We start from the raw sequence: 18,964 nt of genomic DNA on the forward strand, positions 1-18,964 counted from the left end.
ATTCCTGGACAAGATGGCCCTCCTGGTCCACCTGGCATTCCAGGATGTAATGGCACAAAGGTGACATTTACATATGTTTATAACAGCATCTCTGTGTTGAAATAAAAACACCCCTCATGCATGTGTTCCCTAAACAAAACTGATTTCTCTGTTCCCCTTAGGGTGAAAGAGGTCCAGTAGGTCCCCCAGGTTTACCAGGACTGACTGGAAGTATAGTAAGTAGATTCTTTCCTGCTTGATTCACGTTTTTTAATGCTGACTCTTGAAATGCAAATATAACTATAGGAAATGATACAGAGTTTAAGATACAATATATACAACATTGAGGAGCAATAACAACAAATATGTCTGTGTTTTCACAGGGACCTCCAGGACCTCCTGGCATGAAGGTACATTTTACTCTTAAGTGTATTCATATCCTGCTTCTAACAATAAGAATTGGTGTGATCTCTACATCCTCTAAGACTAGCAGTCTTTACCTAAGGACCGAAAAATTCTATTACCTTGTCTCACTTTGTACTCTGTTTTGCAATCCCACTAAATAAAGACAGTGGGGTAGCCTCCCCACCTAATAACAACTGAACATAAGTGTTGTTGCATGCAGGTCTTAAAAGGGTGAGTATTATATGGATTACAACAGAAAAAAAGTAGTACATATCATTGGTAATTATAAACACTATGGTGGCCACCTAATTGTGTATAAAGATTTAGACAGGTTTTATGATTCAAACATTTGGTTTTATATTGGCATTTGATTTAACTAAAAGGTTTCACATGGGTAATGTTTGTGGAAGAAGGTCATATACCCCACAATATGAGAACCATACTCATACACATACTAAACAGTTTTCATAAAGAAAAAAGATCAGGCTAGCTAACTAGGTATCTGAGTGCATTTTGTGAACTGGAGAATGAAGCATTGAAAGACATGAGAGAGCTTTTTGTCTTTAAAATGAACAGATATTATTTGGAACCATAAGCTCAATATAAGTCTAAATGTTATCTCAAATTTGTAATGACATGACAACCCAAGTTATAAAATGTCCATTTCTCTTGCTCTCATGTGGGAAGAGCTGACTCATTCTAGAAACAGTACTCAGATATTTCTTCCCTAAGCATGTATGCATAGGTACAAGACTGAAATAAAGCCACTTACAGTGTTGTAACTTTTTACAAAAACACAGGAAAAACAGGATCTTTTACTCTCAAAAGAAGGGACGTAAAGAAATGGATGGTGGTCAGAATAGTTTTCTGAAGTAAGACTAAGTGTATTCCTTTCCTGAGGACAAAGAACACCATAAATGGCCTTTATGTAAAAATTAGGTGTAAGCATGAAGATTTGAGCCTGGAAAAGAGATTGTGAGGGTACCACTTCTCTCAGCAGCCAGGTCAGATGCTCCAGTTGTGTGGTGACACTGTAGTAGTGATAGATTTAATGGAAAAATCATTCCAACTGCCATTACAATACAGGAAATGAGATATGAAGGTAGTTTTGGTACTGGAATCTCTTCAGGTGGCTTTAAAGTACATTTGGCAATTAAGGTTTTAACTTTAATATCTCTATGTTTCAGCTGAATTAAAAGAAATAAGGTGATTTTTTTAAGTCAGCTTCCCAAATGATTCCAAAGTATGCATAGCTACAACTTTCCTCTCCTAGTGGGTTTGAATGTATTTGAATTCATGTTAAAGACTTACTCTTTTCTTATTTTAGGGAGATCCAGGTGAAGTGATTGGTCCTGTACATCCTGGCGTGCTAAAAGGTGAAAAAGGGTTTCCTGGCCAACCTGGACTGCCTGTAAGTCTAAATGATGTTTGAATAGAAGTGAGTTTCAATTAAAATTATATCAGTATCCTGAAATTACCATATAAATATCACTTTCTTATGACACCATTTGAATATTTCATAGGGTCCACCTGGAGCTTCAGGGTTTCAGGGGCCAATGGGGCCACAAGGTCCTCCAGGAGAGCCAGTAAGTTTCCTTTCATGGTGATTTGCACTTCAGTTACAGATCTTTATTACAGGAGTGTCCTAGAAGGTGTGTGTAGCAGGTCTTGGTTGGGATTTGGGAAAGATAGCATGTGGTGCCAGGTTTCATGTTCAGCCTTCTGAACTCTACCATGGCAGAAATTACTGGGCAACACGGGTTGTCAGTAGCAGCTGCTCCTACAGTCCTCTTCTTGCACTCTTGGAGGGTATTTTTGTGGGGGAGAGACTATAACTGTTGGTCCTCCTTTCCTCTCTTTCCCAATTTAATTAAGAAAATAAACTACATACCAAGCATTCAGATCAAAATCCAAATGTTTGCTGAGGTTATTTTTATGGGTGGCAGCACTGAGTGTTACCGTGGAAGCACGTTATCATCTATTTGTTATTATGATAATTAATGAGATATCTCAGACAGATTGTTATTATTTTTTATTCAAGTTGTGAATAATGCACAGCAAGAGAAAAATGAAATTACTGGGTTTAATAAAAAGATTTGCCTTTCTGCTGTTTTCATAGAATAAGGCATTATTCCACTTAGTGTACTCTACACATGTGCATGCTAAAATGTGTTGTCTTGTAGGGTCCCCCAGGGGCACCAGGACTTCCAGGCGAGAAGGTAAGACTCTTTAATACAAATATGAAGTCTATCTATTTATTTTGCATACCAGATCCTGAAAACTCTGGAAAATAATGGTCCTAAAGGTGTGGGGTTTTTACAGTTTGGGATCTATTTGTGTGTCTTAATGGACATCACAAAAAGAGAACTTTACCACTTTTTTTTCAAATTTGTCTAGCCCTGTTATCTCACTTGGTCAAATCAGTAGTAATTACAGCATTCTATGTTTTTTTGAATTCATTTTAAAATGTCAACATTTTCACTGAAGTGTTGGGTAAAAGCGCGTATTGACAATAAAATTATCTGATAAATTTCAATCAGTTTTTTCACAAGTTGCTGTGACACCTGGCTTAAAAAACAGCAGGGAGGTTAGGACATGATTATTTATTTGTTTCACACATGTGTTTAAAAGACATATTCTGTGTTTTATATTCTCCCTTAGCATTTGATGTGTACATAATACCTTCATATGTTTATATGTATGCACCTATGCACTGCTGATAAAAATTGACTAAGTGTGTGTAATTTACATTTTCAGGGCTACATGGGCTTGGGCTTTCAGGGTCCCAAAGGTGAAAAGGTAGGTCTCTTGTAAACATCTGGAGAACAACTGTCAGAAATATTCCTGATACTGTGTTTTAAATAAAGAAAACCGTTGAAATCAATCAATGGAGAAAATCAGCGTTGTAATTTTTGGAAGACTCGAGTAAATCTGTAACTTACGCCTAAGTAAACAAAAGTTGTGAGCAGTTACAGACTTTTTTAATGATGATGTTATACCTGACAGTAATTTAGATCACCGTCCTGTTTTTCAGCTGTGCCTGGAAAGCTACTTTAATTTGCACTAGGCAGATCTGGAAACATTTATTCTGTATATTAGGACTCACCATGAGATTTTTTTTTAAATCTGTTTAGTTCTAAGGGATGAGACTTAATGTGCTTTTCAGAATGATCAGAATTAATTGTGGTGGGACTCCAAGGCCTGTCTGCCTTATTTTGGTTTGGTAATGTACACATTTGAAGCAGATATTTCAGTTGTCCCCTTTTATTGTGTTATGACACAACCAGGAAGAGGTTTAAGAGCACACAGACTGGTTTACTTTTGAACGAATCTAAGCCAAAAGATGTGCTCCAGGATCCCATTTATTCTCTTAATCAGCATCAAATGGGAGGTAATACATGTCAGCTTTAGTCTGTTACCTCTCACACTGAGAGGTCTAGGCTGAAGTGCCTTATGTTGTGTTCCTGGGAGCCAAGAACTGCATGCATTCAAGGGCTATTCAGTAAATTCATAATGTGTCTGTGCACTTCTCCAGCAGCTTTTCATGAGTGTCACTGACAGAGGGCTTTTGGGGTATAAGTAAATTATATTACACCACCTTACTAATATGTCTGAGTCCCAATATTCCTAATGGAAAGAATTTTTTTCAAGATGACACATTGTTGAAATTAATTTGTTATCATGAAATTTACTGAAAAATGTTGGCGAAGATAACATAGAGGTGTATGGAGATTTCCTGGACTCCTCAGGTTTGTCTTTAGCAGAAGATAAATGGTATTGCTGTGCATGCATTACTGCTTGACCAAAATGTATCGAGTCTTTTCAGAGGCATTTTACTGTTAAAGATAGAGCTTTTGCATTATGGAAGGAGGTGAGGTTTTGACTCTGCAATGGACATACGCATACTAAAAACTTGTCCACAGTTATCATCTTGAAGTTGGCCTTTATGAACCTCTGCAAAGCTTTTGGAGCACTGTAAACTTTTGCTAACATTTTTCTTTAGGCGCTGACTTTCTGTGCCCAACCTCTTTCCTCCTAATTTCCTTCCTCGTGAAGGAGGCACTATAAAACTTCAGTATTATTGCTGTAATTATTTGGATATGTTCCTGATATTTGGTATTAATCAGTCTTCACCGTAAGAGTGGATTCAGAGGTTTTTCTTCAGGGCAGTCTCTGTCTGTAACCAGTTACACAGCAGTGACTTCTGTAACCCTCTCTCTCACTGATTTTGCTGAAAAAAGAGTTTTTTAAAAACCCATTGAGCTATATTTTTAAATGCAAGTGGTAGTTCTCTTTAATGTTACTGATCTTAGCAGTGTTTGATCTCAGCGTCATTCTGTTTTCAATGGACAATTCTGGATTTGCTGTTGACAGGGAGAACAAGGGGTAAGGGGCCCCCCAGGACCCCCAGGACCAGCACCACATATGAAAGAAAAAGGGAGTGAAATCATAAAGGGAGAAAAGGTGAGATGTTAAATGATTAAACTTCTTGTGCTCTTCATTAAAGTATAATCAGTAGGAATTAGCAAACAAAAGTGAAACAGGAAAAGGAAAATACACAGTCACCTAGAGCAAATTTTTCCAAAATTTCTGCCTGTTCTACTTCATGGATGAATTTTAATTTTCATTCTAGAAATCTCTCTAAAAATATATGATAGGTGGTAAATGCATCAATGATTGCATAAATAAGTAAGCAACAGATGACTTTCTGAGGAAGAAGGATTGATAAGGATAGGATATTATAAAAATATTCTAAAAGTTTGAATTAAGTAGCATATACTCAACTTTTCTTATACACATTTGTGAAATCTTAGTGCTAATGAATTTTTCAATTACTGAGTTAAGCAGTCGAAGCAATATATACTGGTAAAATAAACTTAGTTTAATGGATTCACATTTGATGTTTGTCTAAATTTTTGCTCATCGTACTATTAGGCATAGTTCGTGAAATGGAGAACAGGAATAAATGTGCTTTTGCTGAAATAAAGAATTATTTACAACCTAAATGAATAATGTTTAAGTGTTTGTTTACTAATATACATTTTTTTTATAATTTCATTAGGGTGATCCAGGTGAAAAGGGCGAACAGGGATTCCCAGTGAGTATTGAGTTATTTTTTTTACTATGATAAAAATTTTAAAGAATCTGATAATGTCACTGAATATCTTTGTACCTATTAGATAAAAGCAGATTTACTTTGGAATTTGGAAGTATTTTTGATCTAGTGAGTATTTCTTTTCCAGGGATTGCCTGGTTCAGGTTTCAAAGGAGACAAGGGTGAACCTGGGAAGCCTGGTCCCCGTGTAAGTATACTCAACTTTATCAATACCATAATTGCAGTTACTGTATTATTTCCATTAGCTAATTAAACTTAGTAACCATTAGTTAAACAGCAAATTTGTTATATTTCAAACAAGCAAGTTTACTGTAGGACAGGTGTATAATCAAGGTAGTAGTAACATGCAGTAATGTTACTATATAATATTTCAGATAATTAAAGACACTTAAGAGTAGCTTGCAGTGCTGAAGGCAAAGGCAAAACTCCCATTAATCCCAATTGAAGCAAGATTAAGTCATTCCAGAATGGAAGAAAAAGCAGAGAAAAAACTCACCTTGTAGGAGTGACTTTAGCTAAATGGAACATGTTGAATTCATTTCAAATACTCTCATGTGCAGTTGACAACAGCCTCCTTAGCCTGAAAGTACAGTTTCCTACAAAGACAATGAATGGAGAAAAAAATGTAGGTGACTGAAATCCTTTTGCTTGCTGGTTTCTAGCCTGACTGTGGATGCTTGAGGCCATAAGGTCTGTTACATTTGTCTAACCTGACCTTTATCAGTCATGCATCCAACTTCTTCATGAGTCGTGCTGTATCTTTCATAGCTGAGCAGGTAGCAAAATTGTATTTTTTTCTACATTCAAATGTATCTAAAGTATTCTAAGTAATTCTAAGTTTCTCAAGGTGTGGGTCTTCGTAAACTTTTAGGCCCAGCACATCTACAGGCATTCGATTGTACTTCAGTCTGAAAAAGAGAAAATCTCCCTTTCTACTCTGCTTCAAAGTCAGATGTTCTATTAACTTTTTAGTAAAGTTATGTGATGGGATTATCTTTTATATCATATACATACATGTATTTTAGTCTTATGAGGGCTTGAAGCTGAAAGAATGGAGACATGTTGGCTTAGAACTTTTTGAGGAAACCAGAGCATCAGAAGTTATCAAAAGTACAGTTTTCAGTTTTTGCAGAGTTCCCTGAACAAAGTTTCTAAGCTATTTTATATATAATTGGTCAGGAAATCACAGCTACTTCTGAAATTAAGCTAAGCCTTGAAAGATGAACAGATGGTATGATCTGATATTCTAGTTTAATGAAACTAAACCATATGATTAATTCTGATCACAGTGTATATTTGAAGGCTCTCTTGACTTTGCAGATCATAGTTTTAATCAATTACTAAAAATTACTTGTAACCCTTCATTACAAGAGACCATAGCTGCACACCTCAGTGGTGGTGGTTCATGTTTGTTCTATCATTTTTATCCTTCAATTGCGTTAAGACAGAATTTTTTGACCTAAACTGATGGGATTATGTTTTAGACAATTACATACCCTGTTAATTTGTTTTTTAAGTATCTACATTTACTTGGGTTTATGGGACAAACGTATATTGCTTATGTTACACGTACAATCTAAGCTCTGGGGCACCAAATGAAACCAGCCTCCAGTGGATCAGGGTACAAGCTGATGTCCCAGACCTTCTATGGTGCAGAGGAAGAGGAAGGGAAAATGCTGAAAAGTAGATTTGTCTATCTAGATCATTTATCATGTATCTATTGACTACTTCAACAAGGGAATCTAATCCTCTCTGTAGGTTAACACAGTGGTCTAATAATTTTACTCTGGGGGAGGGAATTTTGACTTCTAGCATATCATCTGCCTTGTGATTTGAATTTCAGTGTGAGGGATGTGGATTGACCAGTACATTGCCACACAATCTGATACAGGGCCACTCTACAAGCCTTCTGCTGAAACTGAACCACCAAATATCTATGCATTAATGTTTTGTGAAGTTGAAGAGTGTATATATAGAAAGGTTTTGTTGTGAAAGGAAAACACAGATCTGGTTCCAGTTTCTTGTGCTGTAGATATATTTTGTCTTGAAGACCCTGTGACAGGGAAACCTATGTTATTTCTGAATCTGGGAACAGATTTGCAGGATTTTATGTAATTTGGCATCTTGTAGGGTGTTGGGTAATACAAGCACTAGACATATTCACCATTTGTACTCTCTTCTCTGTTAGCTGCATTAGCACACTTTGATTAATGCATTGCAATAGTGATGATTTTGTTCTAGCATTTCATCCACTGTTTTTAGAAATTGCATGTATGTGGTTGTCTGTTTAAGCAGAGTGGAACTTGGTGTTTTACAGGGAAAGCCTGGAAAAGATGGTGAACCAGGACTGAAAGGAGAACCTGTATGTATTTTACTCAATTTCCAGTACTGTTTCTTACATTCAAAACAAGGAACTGTCTGTGCATTATAAATGGTTGATGTTTTCTAGCCTTCTGAATTGTTTACTTGAAGTTGTTGCTTTCAGTGAATTTGTGACTTCGAAAATTTTTAAGCTTTGCTGCTGCCACAGCTAAGATCCACCTATATTTGTCTCTTCTGGTTTCACTGTCTTCTACACACAGGGTTTGCCTGGAGGGTTTGGGATTCCAGGACGACCTGGGGAGCCTGGCTCAAAGGTCAGTAGTAGCTACTTTTGCTTCCTTCACGTAGAATGACTTAATAGCTTTTCTGGTGTGTTCATCGATTGCATTAAAGCAATGAATGCACATAAAGCAATACTAAATGAATGCTAAGCTGTGTGTCATCATTCAGAGACTAGGAAAAGTCAAAATGAAGGTAGTGTAGGTATCCCCAATTTAGATCTCTTATATGGGTTGATTAATGCAGGCTTTATTTTCACAAGCTCTTTGTCCAGCCAGCATAGGTATAAGTGTACTTCCCTAAAACCTCCAGTTTCTCTTTAAATAGTGCAAACCAGTACAGGCTTGCAAAGTAATTACTAATGCTGGTTATTATAGCGTTCCAGGTACTTACCATTTGGATGTTGTTATGATTCTGTATCAAATTGTTCATTTGTTGAGGGAATCTGATTTTGTTGGGAGAAAAATCTGATCTGGATTTAAAACATAAATTCTATTTTGATTTAGGGTGACAAAGGGGAACGAGGCTATCCAGGACCTCCAGGAAGAGTAAGTAAAATAAATTAGTATTTTATTTTAAACTTAAAATAAATTTAAATTTAAATTTTTTGAAAGTCAAAGTGCTCAAACAATGAGGAAAAAGAGAGATACTATGCATAGTCTGATCTTGTTCTCATCAGTCATGTCCATATTTTTCCTTAATGGAAGCAAAAGTTGGGTGCAGTTCTTTAAAGTATGTTTGAAATTTGGGAAAGGAGCCCTCAAAGAATATGAATTTCAAATGTTTTGGACTGTGAATATTATAAGTGTTGCTAATCACTACACAGTATCCAAAAGACAGATCAAAAGAGTAAATCTGTCAGCTTTGCAGTTGTGGTTTAACCTCAGCTGGTAGCTAAGTGCCAGACCGCCACTCGCTCACTCACCGTCCCTCCTCGGCATGGGATGGAAGGAGAATTGGAAAAAGGTAAAACTCATGAGATAAGAACAAGTTATTAATCAAAATAAAGTTAATAATACTAATAGTAGTAGTAGTAATAATCATGATGAAAAGGGAGATAACAGGAAGAGAGCGGAATAAAACCTGAGGAAGACAAGTGATGAACAGTGCAATCGCTCCCCGAGGAGAAATTGGCAAGAAGTACACAAGAAGAAACCAGGAGAGCAATTTATAATTTTTTTAACACCTCAGATAAAAAATGGGGTTAGTCAGGAACGAATAGATGATTGGTGGTGCTGCTTCCCAATTATGGGGAGAAATCCCCAACATCTGCTAATTTGGTTTGGAAAATTGTATGTACTTCCTGAATATTGTATTGTAAATATTAGCATCCTATATATTGAGCTCAGATCAATGTTAGCAAAAATTGGCAGACCATAACATTTTAAAATAAAGGGTAATACAAGTGGATCAGTGCTTAGACCATGTTACGGTTTTCTGGCATCATTCTTTTTGAGGAAGATGCTGTAAAAGCTCTCCACTTAATCCTGCAGTTGATGTGAAGGCATTTGGGTAGAACGGGAAATATTTATTTTCTCTGGTAATTCCTCAGCAGCTACAAGCCTCTCACTTGCTGAAATTGCAAGTATAATCAAAACTGCTGAAAATTGTCAATAAAACTAAAATGGCCTCTGTACCATCAGATGAAGATGGAGGAGATATGACGGCTCAGTTGTATGTTTCTAGTGTTTGTCCTGTGATTTAGGTGATAGATGCTGGACCAGTAGATACCTTTGGTGAAAAAGGAGACCCTGGAGTTTCAGGTTTGCCTGGACTGAAAGGTCAAAAAGGTGAAAAAGGTATGTATGTTGTCTTGTCTTTTTAATTGAGTTATACTTTCAGTTTTCTCACTAAAGGAAATTAAAATTGTACTGTCTGTGCTCAGGAGGTCTATATGACAGTGTAATGTTCCAGTTATTTATTTAATTGTTTTTAGGTTATTGTATTTTGCAGTAGCTTGTAGGACACTTCTGGTTCTCAGCGTAACTAAGACTGCCTTTCAATTATAGATGAAAAATAATAATCTGGGATCAGTTTTTATGGTAGTTAAATAATTCAGCAAGATGATCTAAGAAGTATGGAAATCAACATGAACTTAAGGAGGGTAATAATGTAGAGAATCTTGAGACTCCTTTGTAAAAGTCAGTAGCTTATTTTTAATCTAAAGATTGGCTTGCATATTTTTAAAAAGGCTTCAGTAAACAGAAAATCAAGCAAAACCTGCTGGCTTTCCCCTTTACAGACCTTAGCCAATTTAAGAAAAATCACTGGGAAAGTTGGCACACAGCAGGACACTTTCCCTGAATGTATTTCTTGAAGATATATATAGATTATTTAATTTCAAATTTGATTCAGAATTTGAATATGCATGAATGTGAATTTAAATAATATCTCCTAAAAGTTCACTTTCATTGGCATTGCAGAATTCATTGCCTAATTGAAACCTTCTCTTTCTCAAGGCTTCCCTGGTGCACAAGGAATCCCAGGACCTCCAGGTATGAAATTATGACCACTGAATTTTTCACATTTTTCATGTGTTCTGGAGTGAACAGTCCTGAGGGATATTCTCCTTAGCTGCTTTCAGCTACTGCCTGACTTTCTGAACACCCAAGCAGTGACCTCTCCAGGGGTGTAATTATCCCTGCAGACACTTCCTGTAGGTTGCTTTTCTCATGTCTCTGATGTGATCCAGCCTTGTTCTTTCTGTTCTGCCCTGATAACTTTCTGCTGAAATTGAAAATGCAGTACACAGTCTGTCACAGATAGCCCAGAGAGTATGACTGCATGGGGCAGGAGGAGTTGTTAAATGTGAATGTGTGTGAGTGTGTGCATGTATACCTGAGTATGTATGCTCATATGTAGGTCTTTGTCTTGCTCTCATTTCAGCTCTGTATGTGTTTGCATAGGTATAATAAAACAAGGTTTGTAGGAAGATATAATACTAGATCAAAGTCATTCTTGAAGGCTTCCTGCTGTTTTTGACTATGTCACTTGCTCTAATAAAAGTTATTTCTTTTGCCTAAAAATTTTGCCCTTTTCAGAGTCTTAACATCTTCACATCCATGGAAACACTGCTTTTATCTATATAAGTACATGTACATGTGTTTGAACTACACCATGATATTTTCTTTTTGAAAATTAGGCAAATCATCTGTGGACACCAGACTCTTAAGGCATTCTTCAGTGATACTATTACCTTCCTTGCTTTCATTTTCTAACTTGACAGTGAGCTAAATATGAAATTAATGTGAGCCAGAGTCAGATAGTTTCCAGGAAATCTTTCACAGGTTAGGGAGAAGATGCTATATGCCCCAGGCTGTAATGATTGCTCTTAGGCTGTAATTATGCTACAGAAACTGAGCTTTGTGTGACTTCCATATCTTCCTGCAGTGTTGCAGAAGACTCAAAATGTTTTAGTGATCAAGTGTAGTGATGAGTTGTGAATTAAGTTATTAAAATATGAAGACCTGCATGACTGTACAAATAGCTAAAAGGAGATCTTAAGTAGGATTTTTTGTAGTTGTTTAATTGCTTCTCTTTTTTGGCTGTTTTTCACTTATTATTCTTACAAACCATTTTGGTTTTAGCATACCTGAAATCTGCTAGCATTGTTGACTACTTATTTATTGAAGTTTTCAGACATGCCCTCCCTTTCTCGGTATGTTTTAGATTTGGTTTGTTATGAGGTAAGGAACTGTGTAGTAGTTTCTAGATGCAGTAGCTAAGTTAACTCCAGTGTTGCAACTATTTACTACCCAGCAAAAGGGTGTCCAACTAAATCTCAGAAAAGCACTTGATACAGATTAGGTGTGTTTGTCTAGGGACCTAACAGAAGTGAGTTTCTCTCAGTTGCAGTGAGTATATAAACTCAATTTTGTATAAATCACCAATAATTAAATACAGTCCCTTTTCTCTTTTGCACTAACATTTCTCCATTTCTCTCTAAAACCCTATGAAAGTTAATGTGTTGATAATGTTGCTGTCTCTTCATTTGTCATTTTTACATGTATGTTTTACTCTGTCCAAAGGTCGACCAATTCCAGACAGGGTAGGATCACCTGGTGTCCCTGGAGAGAGAGGTGAAAAAGGTGAAAAGGGTTCTCCAGGATTTCCTTCACCTGGAATCCCTGGAAGAGATGGTCTGCCAGGTCCCCCTGGGTTGCCTGGCCCACCAGGACCTCCAGGCAAAACAGGTGGGTAAAGTCCTTGGTTGCTTTTCACATTGAAGGCCCATAATGCACCTTAAGAAAAGAAAGAGACAGGATTATAAAAGCTATTATCAGGATATGTCTGTGCCATGGAAGAAACATATCTGAGTCGTTGATAAACCGATCTGTGTCATGAAAGAAACATAGCTGAGTTGCTGATGAACTGAGTAAAACCTGTTGCTCAATGCAGGACGCCACTTATTTCCTTACAGGGAAAGGACAAGGATTCTTTGCTAAATCAATGCTTTTAAAGTTTCTGCAAAATTCATTGTGAATTTTTAGAATATAACCAAACAATTGACCTTAACACATACTAATTTGTTCTGTGTCCTATTGTGCCAACCTAGTGATACTTGTGTATTTTCAATTAAAACAATAGCAGATACTAATACTCTTCTCAGCATAAAAGATAGCTGTTCAGTGTCACGATTTACAAGTCTGCAGTACCAGTCTGTGTAACAGATTGAACAGATGTGAGAACTGCAGTGTGAGGTACTAATTTGCCAGAAGTTTTTATTGTAAAATAAAATTACCTTTGAGGAGAATGGGGTCATAGAAAGGCTTGGGTTGGAAGGAACCTTAAAGACCATCTGGTTCCAACCCCCCAGACATAGGCAAGGATGCCACCCACTAGATCAGGCTAAACACCTGCTTTATAGAGTAAATGAAAAGCCAGTAATGATGTGAAAACTATATAATAATATCAGTAGTAATGATAACAACATTACACACATTTTATTAGATTGTAATAAAGCAATTTTAAAGAGAAAAATTGTTTTTCTCTGCAATGAAGCAATAACCAAGTACCTGTGGAAGTGGTCCATGCTAAATAGCTCCTTACAACTGCTGTTTTAACTCTTTGATAGAAAACTTTGGCTATAAGTGATACTGACATTGTGAGTTAAATTATCATTTCAACATCAAGAATGATATCCCTATTACAATAGTTTAGGTACTTTAAAGCTATTGAAAGAAACATTATTCTCTATGGAATTCCTAAACCAAAGATACTTTGTTCAAAAACAGGTGAAGATGCCTAGTTGTTGCTGTATTTGCCAGTGAAGCGGTACAATCCAGCATGTAGAATATGGAATTAAATAGCTAAATACTACATTTTCCTAAAAATAAGAGCAATTCCTGTTTTTCACACAAGTTACTGTCATTGCTTAATTCTGCTCCTTCCCCAGATACTTCTTTAGCTTTCTCCAAGTCCATAATGGGAAGCAATTTTTTTTCATTTAACTTGCTTTCCAAACTTCACATTAGCATTTTGACCACTTGCTATGGCCAGAATATATATGTCACATTATATTGGGTCAGATCCTGCATCGTATCATCAAACAGAACAAGCACTATTCATATTCTTATATCAAGCCTGCTAAATATTCTCGTTGGTTACCTATTTCAGATACTAACATATGAGGTTTGTTGTCTTCAGGAAGCTTGATTGGTGTGAAAAAGTTAAATAGAAGTTAAATAGATGGTGAAAAGCCGCTCTTATCTAGAAAGTTTTCTAAAATGTTGAAAACAGAAGTCAGGGTACAAAAACACATTCTTAATGAATTTCTTCAGAACATTAATACTTCCCATTCTATTCAGGGTCAAAACATCAGTTTTTCACGCACAGTACTTTTCTAAGCCAAAACTTAAAATGAAAATAGATTTTATGTTGAAATTGTTTGTAACCTTTTTATGGCAGAGCCTGTATTTTCTCTGTAATTCTCATGGTTTCTTAAGAATAAGAATACAGAATCCCAGTGAAATTTTTTCAAGTAAGTCCAATAAAGGAGTAAAATGCTATCCTGACTTAGCACTTTTCATAGGTAATATTTCAGGTATGACATAAATGCAACCCTATAAAGGAAACTTGCGCTTGTCAAAACAATATTCTTTATTGCATTTTCATTTCAGATGGAATTGATCAGTGCCAGCAGGGAGAACCTGGTGCACCAGGTAGTCCTGGACTTCCAGGAAGAGATGGATTTCCAGGAGAGATGGGAGAGAAAGGTAATAATATTTTAAAGTGATTGTATTCTAATGATCCTTAGCCTGGAGCTTGGGTATGTAAAGAGGCTGAGCAAATTAGACTGGATCCAGACAAAGTGTACTTAAAGCTAGTTAAATACTTAATGGACATGGAAGATGTTTCTGGACTCTCTGGTGGGTAAAGAAGGATATTGTGTATTGAATTGTGTGATATGTTTCACTTGGCCTGTTTATTGCTGGGAAGCGATAAAGGATGGCCCACTGCTGCAAAAGGAGCTGGGAAGAAAGAAAGAAAGGGTTGAGTATAGCCCCATGCAATGGAAAGTGAGCCGTTCATGGCAATTTAAGATGTGAATTCTGAGATGAAGATTTAGAGAGGGGCAGAGGAGTTGAGAATGAAAATGGTTTATGAGTCATTGCCATGAGTATAATTGAAGATAAAATTTTAACACCTATGAACAACCTTAGGCTGGACATTAGGAAGCCGTGCTTCACAGAAAGGGTGTCTGGGCATTGGACTGGGCTGCCCAGGGAGGTGATGGCGTTGCCATCTCTGGAGGTGTTTAAGGAAAGACTGAATGTGGCACTGAGTGCCATGGTCTGTTGACATGGTGCTATTTGGTCATAGGTTGGACTTGATGATCTCAGAGGTCTTTTCCAACCTAAATTTCTGATTCTGTAAATAGGACTGTTAACTGCATGTTTTAGCAGTATTGACTAAATGGATGTTTAAAAAAAATGAGCTGTACCCATTTACTTGATGATTGATCCTTCCTTATCTCGTTCTGTTCACTGTTTTTCTGCAAAATTACAGTAACTACAGAAGTTTTCCTTTTTCTGCTTTAATAATTTTATTTTCTCTATACCCATAAAATATTAAGAAAAGAATATTTCTTTTATTCTTTTTAATCCTCTTTAACCTGGTCCCCTTTAACCATTCTCTTCAATATTAACCCTAGGATAAGACTTACATTGATTTTCACGCCATTCCTTTAAAAATTTTAAAGAATGTTGAACATCAATTTGCTGATATTTTCTCCTTGAAGCATGGAATTAGAAGTAAAAATTTATTTAAGTATTAAATTGACATTTGCCCTGAATTCAACTGCTTGCAGTATTGAATCTTTTGTTGTTATTCAAGCGCTTTGCTGTTTTCTTTTTTCAGGTGACAAAGGTGAAGCCTGTGCCTTGTGTGATAAAGTAGGACCTCCTGGACTTCCAGGACCACAAGGGCCACCAGGTCCAGCAGGTAAAAACTCCTTAATTACCCAAGAATGAGCTATGTAGGCTAAATTCTAAAAAATGCAGCACACATAATAAAATTAATTACTTTTTGTCCCACTAATCAAATTGTTTGTGAAATTAATGAAAGGACTAATGAAAGGAGGGTGGAATATTCCTATTTTTGGCCTGATTCCAGATTTCCAATACAACCAACCAGAATAACCATGGAAGGAGAATCTGTCCACAATGAAGGAGCTTTGCAAATCGTGGCCCAAATATTTTCACAGTGAGAAATAATGTGGGAACCATTTGCCTATGTGCCCAGGCTTGTCAATGACCCATACATTTGTTTCCAATTGCAGCACTAAATTCTGTAGCCCAAAAAAAAAAATATTTTTCGCTACCATATGAGAGAAGTGACACATGCCAAAAATTACATTATACCTAATGTTTGTTCTAGTGGCTGTTCAGAAAAATGAATGTGGTTTAGGTAGTTTCAATTCTGCATTGGTTAAATGAATTGGTGAATTCATTCCTAAGTCAAATGAATCATCAACTTCCAAGTTTATTAATGCAGACATGTAACACATGAGTGCATGAACCAAGACAGCTTCACTGGCTTTAGCAGCATTATGCTGATCTAACTGGGGATGGAATGAGACACTTTAAAAGGGATCACAAGGAATTCACATACAATGAGCTATTTGTAAAAGCATGTAATAAATTAAACTATATTTTTGTCTATCTGAAAAGGTTTCCCAGGACAAGCGGGTTTCAAGGGTGACAGAGGCTTACCTGGACTTGATGGCCTTCCAGGGGTACCTGTAAGTAATGCCTTGCCAAATACTACATGTCCTACTAGGCATGTGATCAAAAAACATGTGATGATTGGTGTATCAGTGTGGGTGTGTAATAGTTCTGTTTAAAAACAAAACAAACCTCCAAAAACCAGTGCACTGATATGATAAAATTAAGGTTAACTATGCCTAATAAAATACAGTAGGAAGAAGTGGGCTTGAATTGTAAGACCTAAAAAAGACCTGTGAGATATTGGTTATACTTCTGAGTTTATCCGTCATAAGAACTCAGCAGGATGTGTGACTTTCTGTCTGAGCAAGCTAAGCAGTGGAGCTGGGTAAAGAGTAGGATTTTTCAGGAAACAGATGCCGGTCTTCCCTGATCTTTTTGTGAATTGTTCCAATAACTCTTTGCTGTTGAGTACAAATATATTGAGAGAGAAACAGTGCCATCTGGTGTAGTGTAAGCAATATAATGTTAGCATGCAGCATACTGTGGCAGTTTTCCTGAATTTTGAATCAAAGAATAATAGAATATGCTGAGTTGGAAGGGGCTCATCAGGAACATCAGGTCCAACTCCTGGTCATGTGAAGGACATCCCAAACATCACACCATGTCCTGAGAGAGTTGTCCAAATGCTTCTTGAACTCTTGTCAGGCTGCTGTTGTGACCACTTCCCTGGGGAGCCTCTTCCGGTGCTAAACCACCCTCTGGATGTAAAACCTTTTCCTGATATCCAACCTAAACCTCCACTGACTCAGCTTCATGCTGTTTCCTCTAGTCCTGTTATTGTTCACAAGAGTGAAGAGATTGGTGTCTGCCCCTCCTTGTCCTCTCATGAGGAAGTTGTAGACTGTGATGAGATATGCCCTCAGTTTCCCCTTCTTCAGGCTGAACAAATCAAGTGACATCAGCCATTCCTCATAAGGCTTCCCCTGAGGACCCTTCACCATCCTCGTGGCCATCCTCTGGATGCTCTCCAATGGTTTAATGTCTTTTTTATATTGTGGCACCCAAAACAGTGTTCAAGGTGAGGCCACCCCAGTGCAGAGCAGAGTGGGACAATCCCCTCCCTTGCCCGGCTGGCGATGCTGTGCCTGATGCCCCCCAGGACAGGGTTGGCCCTCCTGGCTGCCAGGGCACTGCTGACTCAGGTTCAGCTTGTCATCTGCCAGGACCCTCAGGTCCCTTTCTGTGGCACTGCTCTCCAGCCTCTCACTCCCTGGTCTATCCACATGTTCAGGATTGCCCCATCCCAGGTGCAGAATCTGGCACTTGCCCTTGTGCTGCTGATTGCCCATCTCTCTGATTTGTTGAGGTCTCTCTGCAGGGCCTTTCTGCCCTCGACGGAGCTGACAGCTCCTCCCAGTTTATTGTCATTGGCAAACTTAGTATTCCTTCAAGTCCTGCATCCAGGTTGTTAATGAAGATTTTGGGGAGTGTCCGCAGCATGTTCTGTAAAACAGTTAGTAAGAAGGAAAGTTAAATACTTCTGAAGAAATAAAGGAAAGCTGTGAAAGTGGGTAGCATCCTTATAAGATTACTTGTAAGTTATGTTGAGGCAGAGCAGCATGTCTCTCAGTAAGGCCAGAAGCAGAAGAGCCGTAAGTGTAACACTTGTCTCAAATGTAACACAGATGACTGCTAGATGAGCAGTATACTACCGCAGCTATGTTTGATCTTGTCACAGTCCACTCAAGTGCCCCTATGGACACTGAGGTTTGCTATGAAAACCTACCTCAGCATACCTGTTCCTGTAGCATAATGTGGGTTTTAACACCATTCCTAGTGTGAATAGACTGAGTCTTCCCAGACCCCTTCTCCCCAAAGCTGTTTCATTACAGCTGATCCTTTCTGACAACATAACTTCTCAGTGACATTCACGTTTATCACACACTGGAGTTATGCGAGCTCCCTCTATCACCAGTGGTGATTCAACTTGTTTTTACTTCAGAAGTAAAAAAACCCCCACTTGTATGAATTCATTACTCAAGGAATCTGGTTCTCTCCCTGAAGTATAAATAAAGCCTTGATGCCTGAATTCGGCCAATGAAAGTTCGCTAAGATGAATCCTTTATCCATTGCCACCACAATAAATTGCATTACCTAGTGACCGAATGTACTATAGTATCAATGGAATCCATGAAATAAACAGTGGGAAAAAAATGGAAGACATTCTAATGTATTTAAGCTTTTTTGTTGTCTGACATTTGTTCTTGGCACATGTTTTGCCACACCTTTATATTTTACTTTTATTGCCTCGTAAGTTCTGTTCATGTCTTTAATCAGACAAGGACTGGCTGCTGTTCTGAATGCTTTTAAGCTTGTTTTGCTCCTCAAAGTTCAGCCAGGTGGTGATCCAGCATATAATTTAACTTGGAAAAACTACATAGAGGCCAGCCTTGCAAGCTGACATTGTCTACAGCCATGCCAGAACATCAGAGTGTGATTCAGAACACTCCAATGCTAATGAAGAGATTACCAGTGACCATGTTCTGGTTCAGGCTGAAGTGGAGGGCACACATGGGCTGTACGTAGTGGACATTGCCCATGAAGTTTGTGTTTCACTACCCTAGTGAGCAGCTCTGATTCACTAGAAATTATAGAGACTGTTTCCATAAGAAAAGTTCATTCAAGTCCTAGAAAA

General features: G+C 37.6%; 1 protein-coding gene across 1 annotated transcript in view; it reads left to right on the top strand.

Annotated features, from left to right (window-relative positions):
- COL4A1 (collagen type IV alpha 1 chain) overlaps positions 1-18,964 on the top strand; it is a 71,343-nt gene that overhangs the window by 19,237 nt on the left and 33,142 nt on the right. Inside the window, exons 5-23 of the mRNA XM_017737064.1 lie at positions 1-60; positions 162-215; positions 363-389; positions 1,712-1,795; positions 1,908-1,970; positions 2,568-2,603; positions 3,142-3,183; positions 4,759-4,848; positions 5,447-5,482; positions 5,628-5,687; positions 7,818-7,862; positions 8,083-8,136; positions 8,608-8,649; positions 9,807-9,900; positions 10,561-10,596; positions 12,130-12,294; positions 14,221-14,316; positions 15,461-15,544; positions 16,273-16,343. The exon at positions 1-60 is cut by the window's left edge and continues 2 nt beyond it. Of these exons, the coding sequence (XP_017592553.1) occupies positions 1-60; positions 162-215; positions 363-389; positions 1,712-1,795; positions 1,908-1,970; positions 2,568-2,603; positions 3,142-3,183; positions 4,759-4,848; positions 5,447-5,482; positions 5,628-5,687; positions 7,818-7,862; positions 8,083-8,136; positions 8,608-8,649; positions 9,807-9,900; positions 10,561-10,596; positions 12,130-12,294; positions 14,221-14,316; positions 15,461-15,544; positions 16,273-16,343 (1,239 nt within the window). The remainder of the gene's footprint in view (positions 61-161; positions 216-362; positions 390-1,711; positions 1,796-1,907; positions 1,971-2,567; positions 2,604-3,141; positions 3,184-4,758; positions 4,849-5,446; positions 5,483-5,627; positions 5,688-7,817; positions 7,863-8,082; positions 8,137-8,607; positions 8,650-9,806; positions 9,901-10,560; positions 10,597-12,129; positions 12,295-14,220; positions 14,317-15,460; positions 15,545-16,272; positions 16,344-18,964) is intronic.

The sequence above is a fragment of the Corvus brachyrhynchos genome, unplaced genomic scaffold (assembly GCF_000691975.1).
Source record: "Corvus brachyrhynchos isolate BGI_N302 unplaced genomic scaffold, ASM69197v1 scaffold83, whole genome shotgun sequence".
Taxonomy (NCBI): domain Eukaryota; kingdom Metazoa; phylum Chordata; class Aves; order Passeriformes; family Corvidae; genus Corvus; species Corvus brachyrhynchos.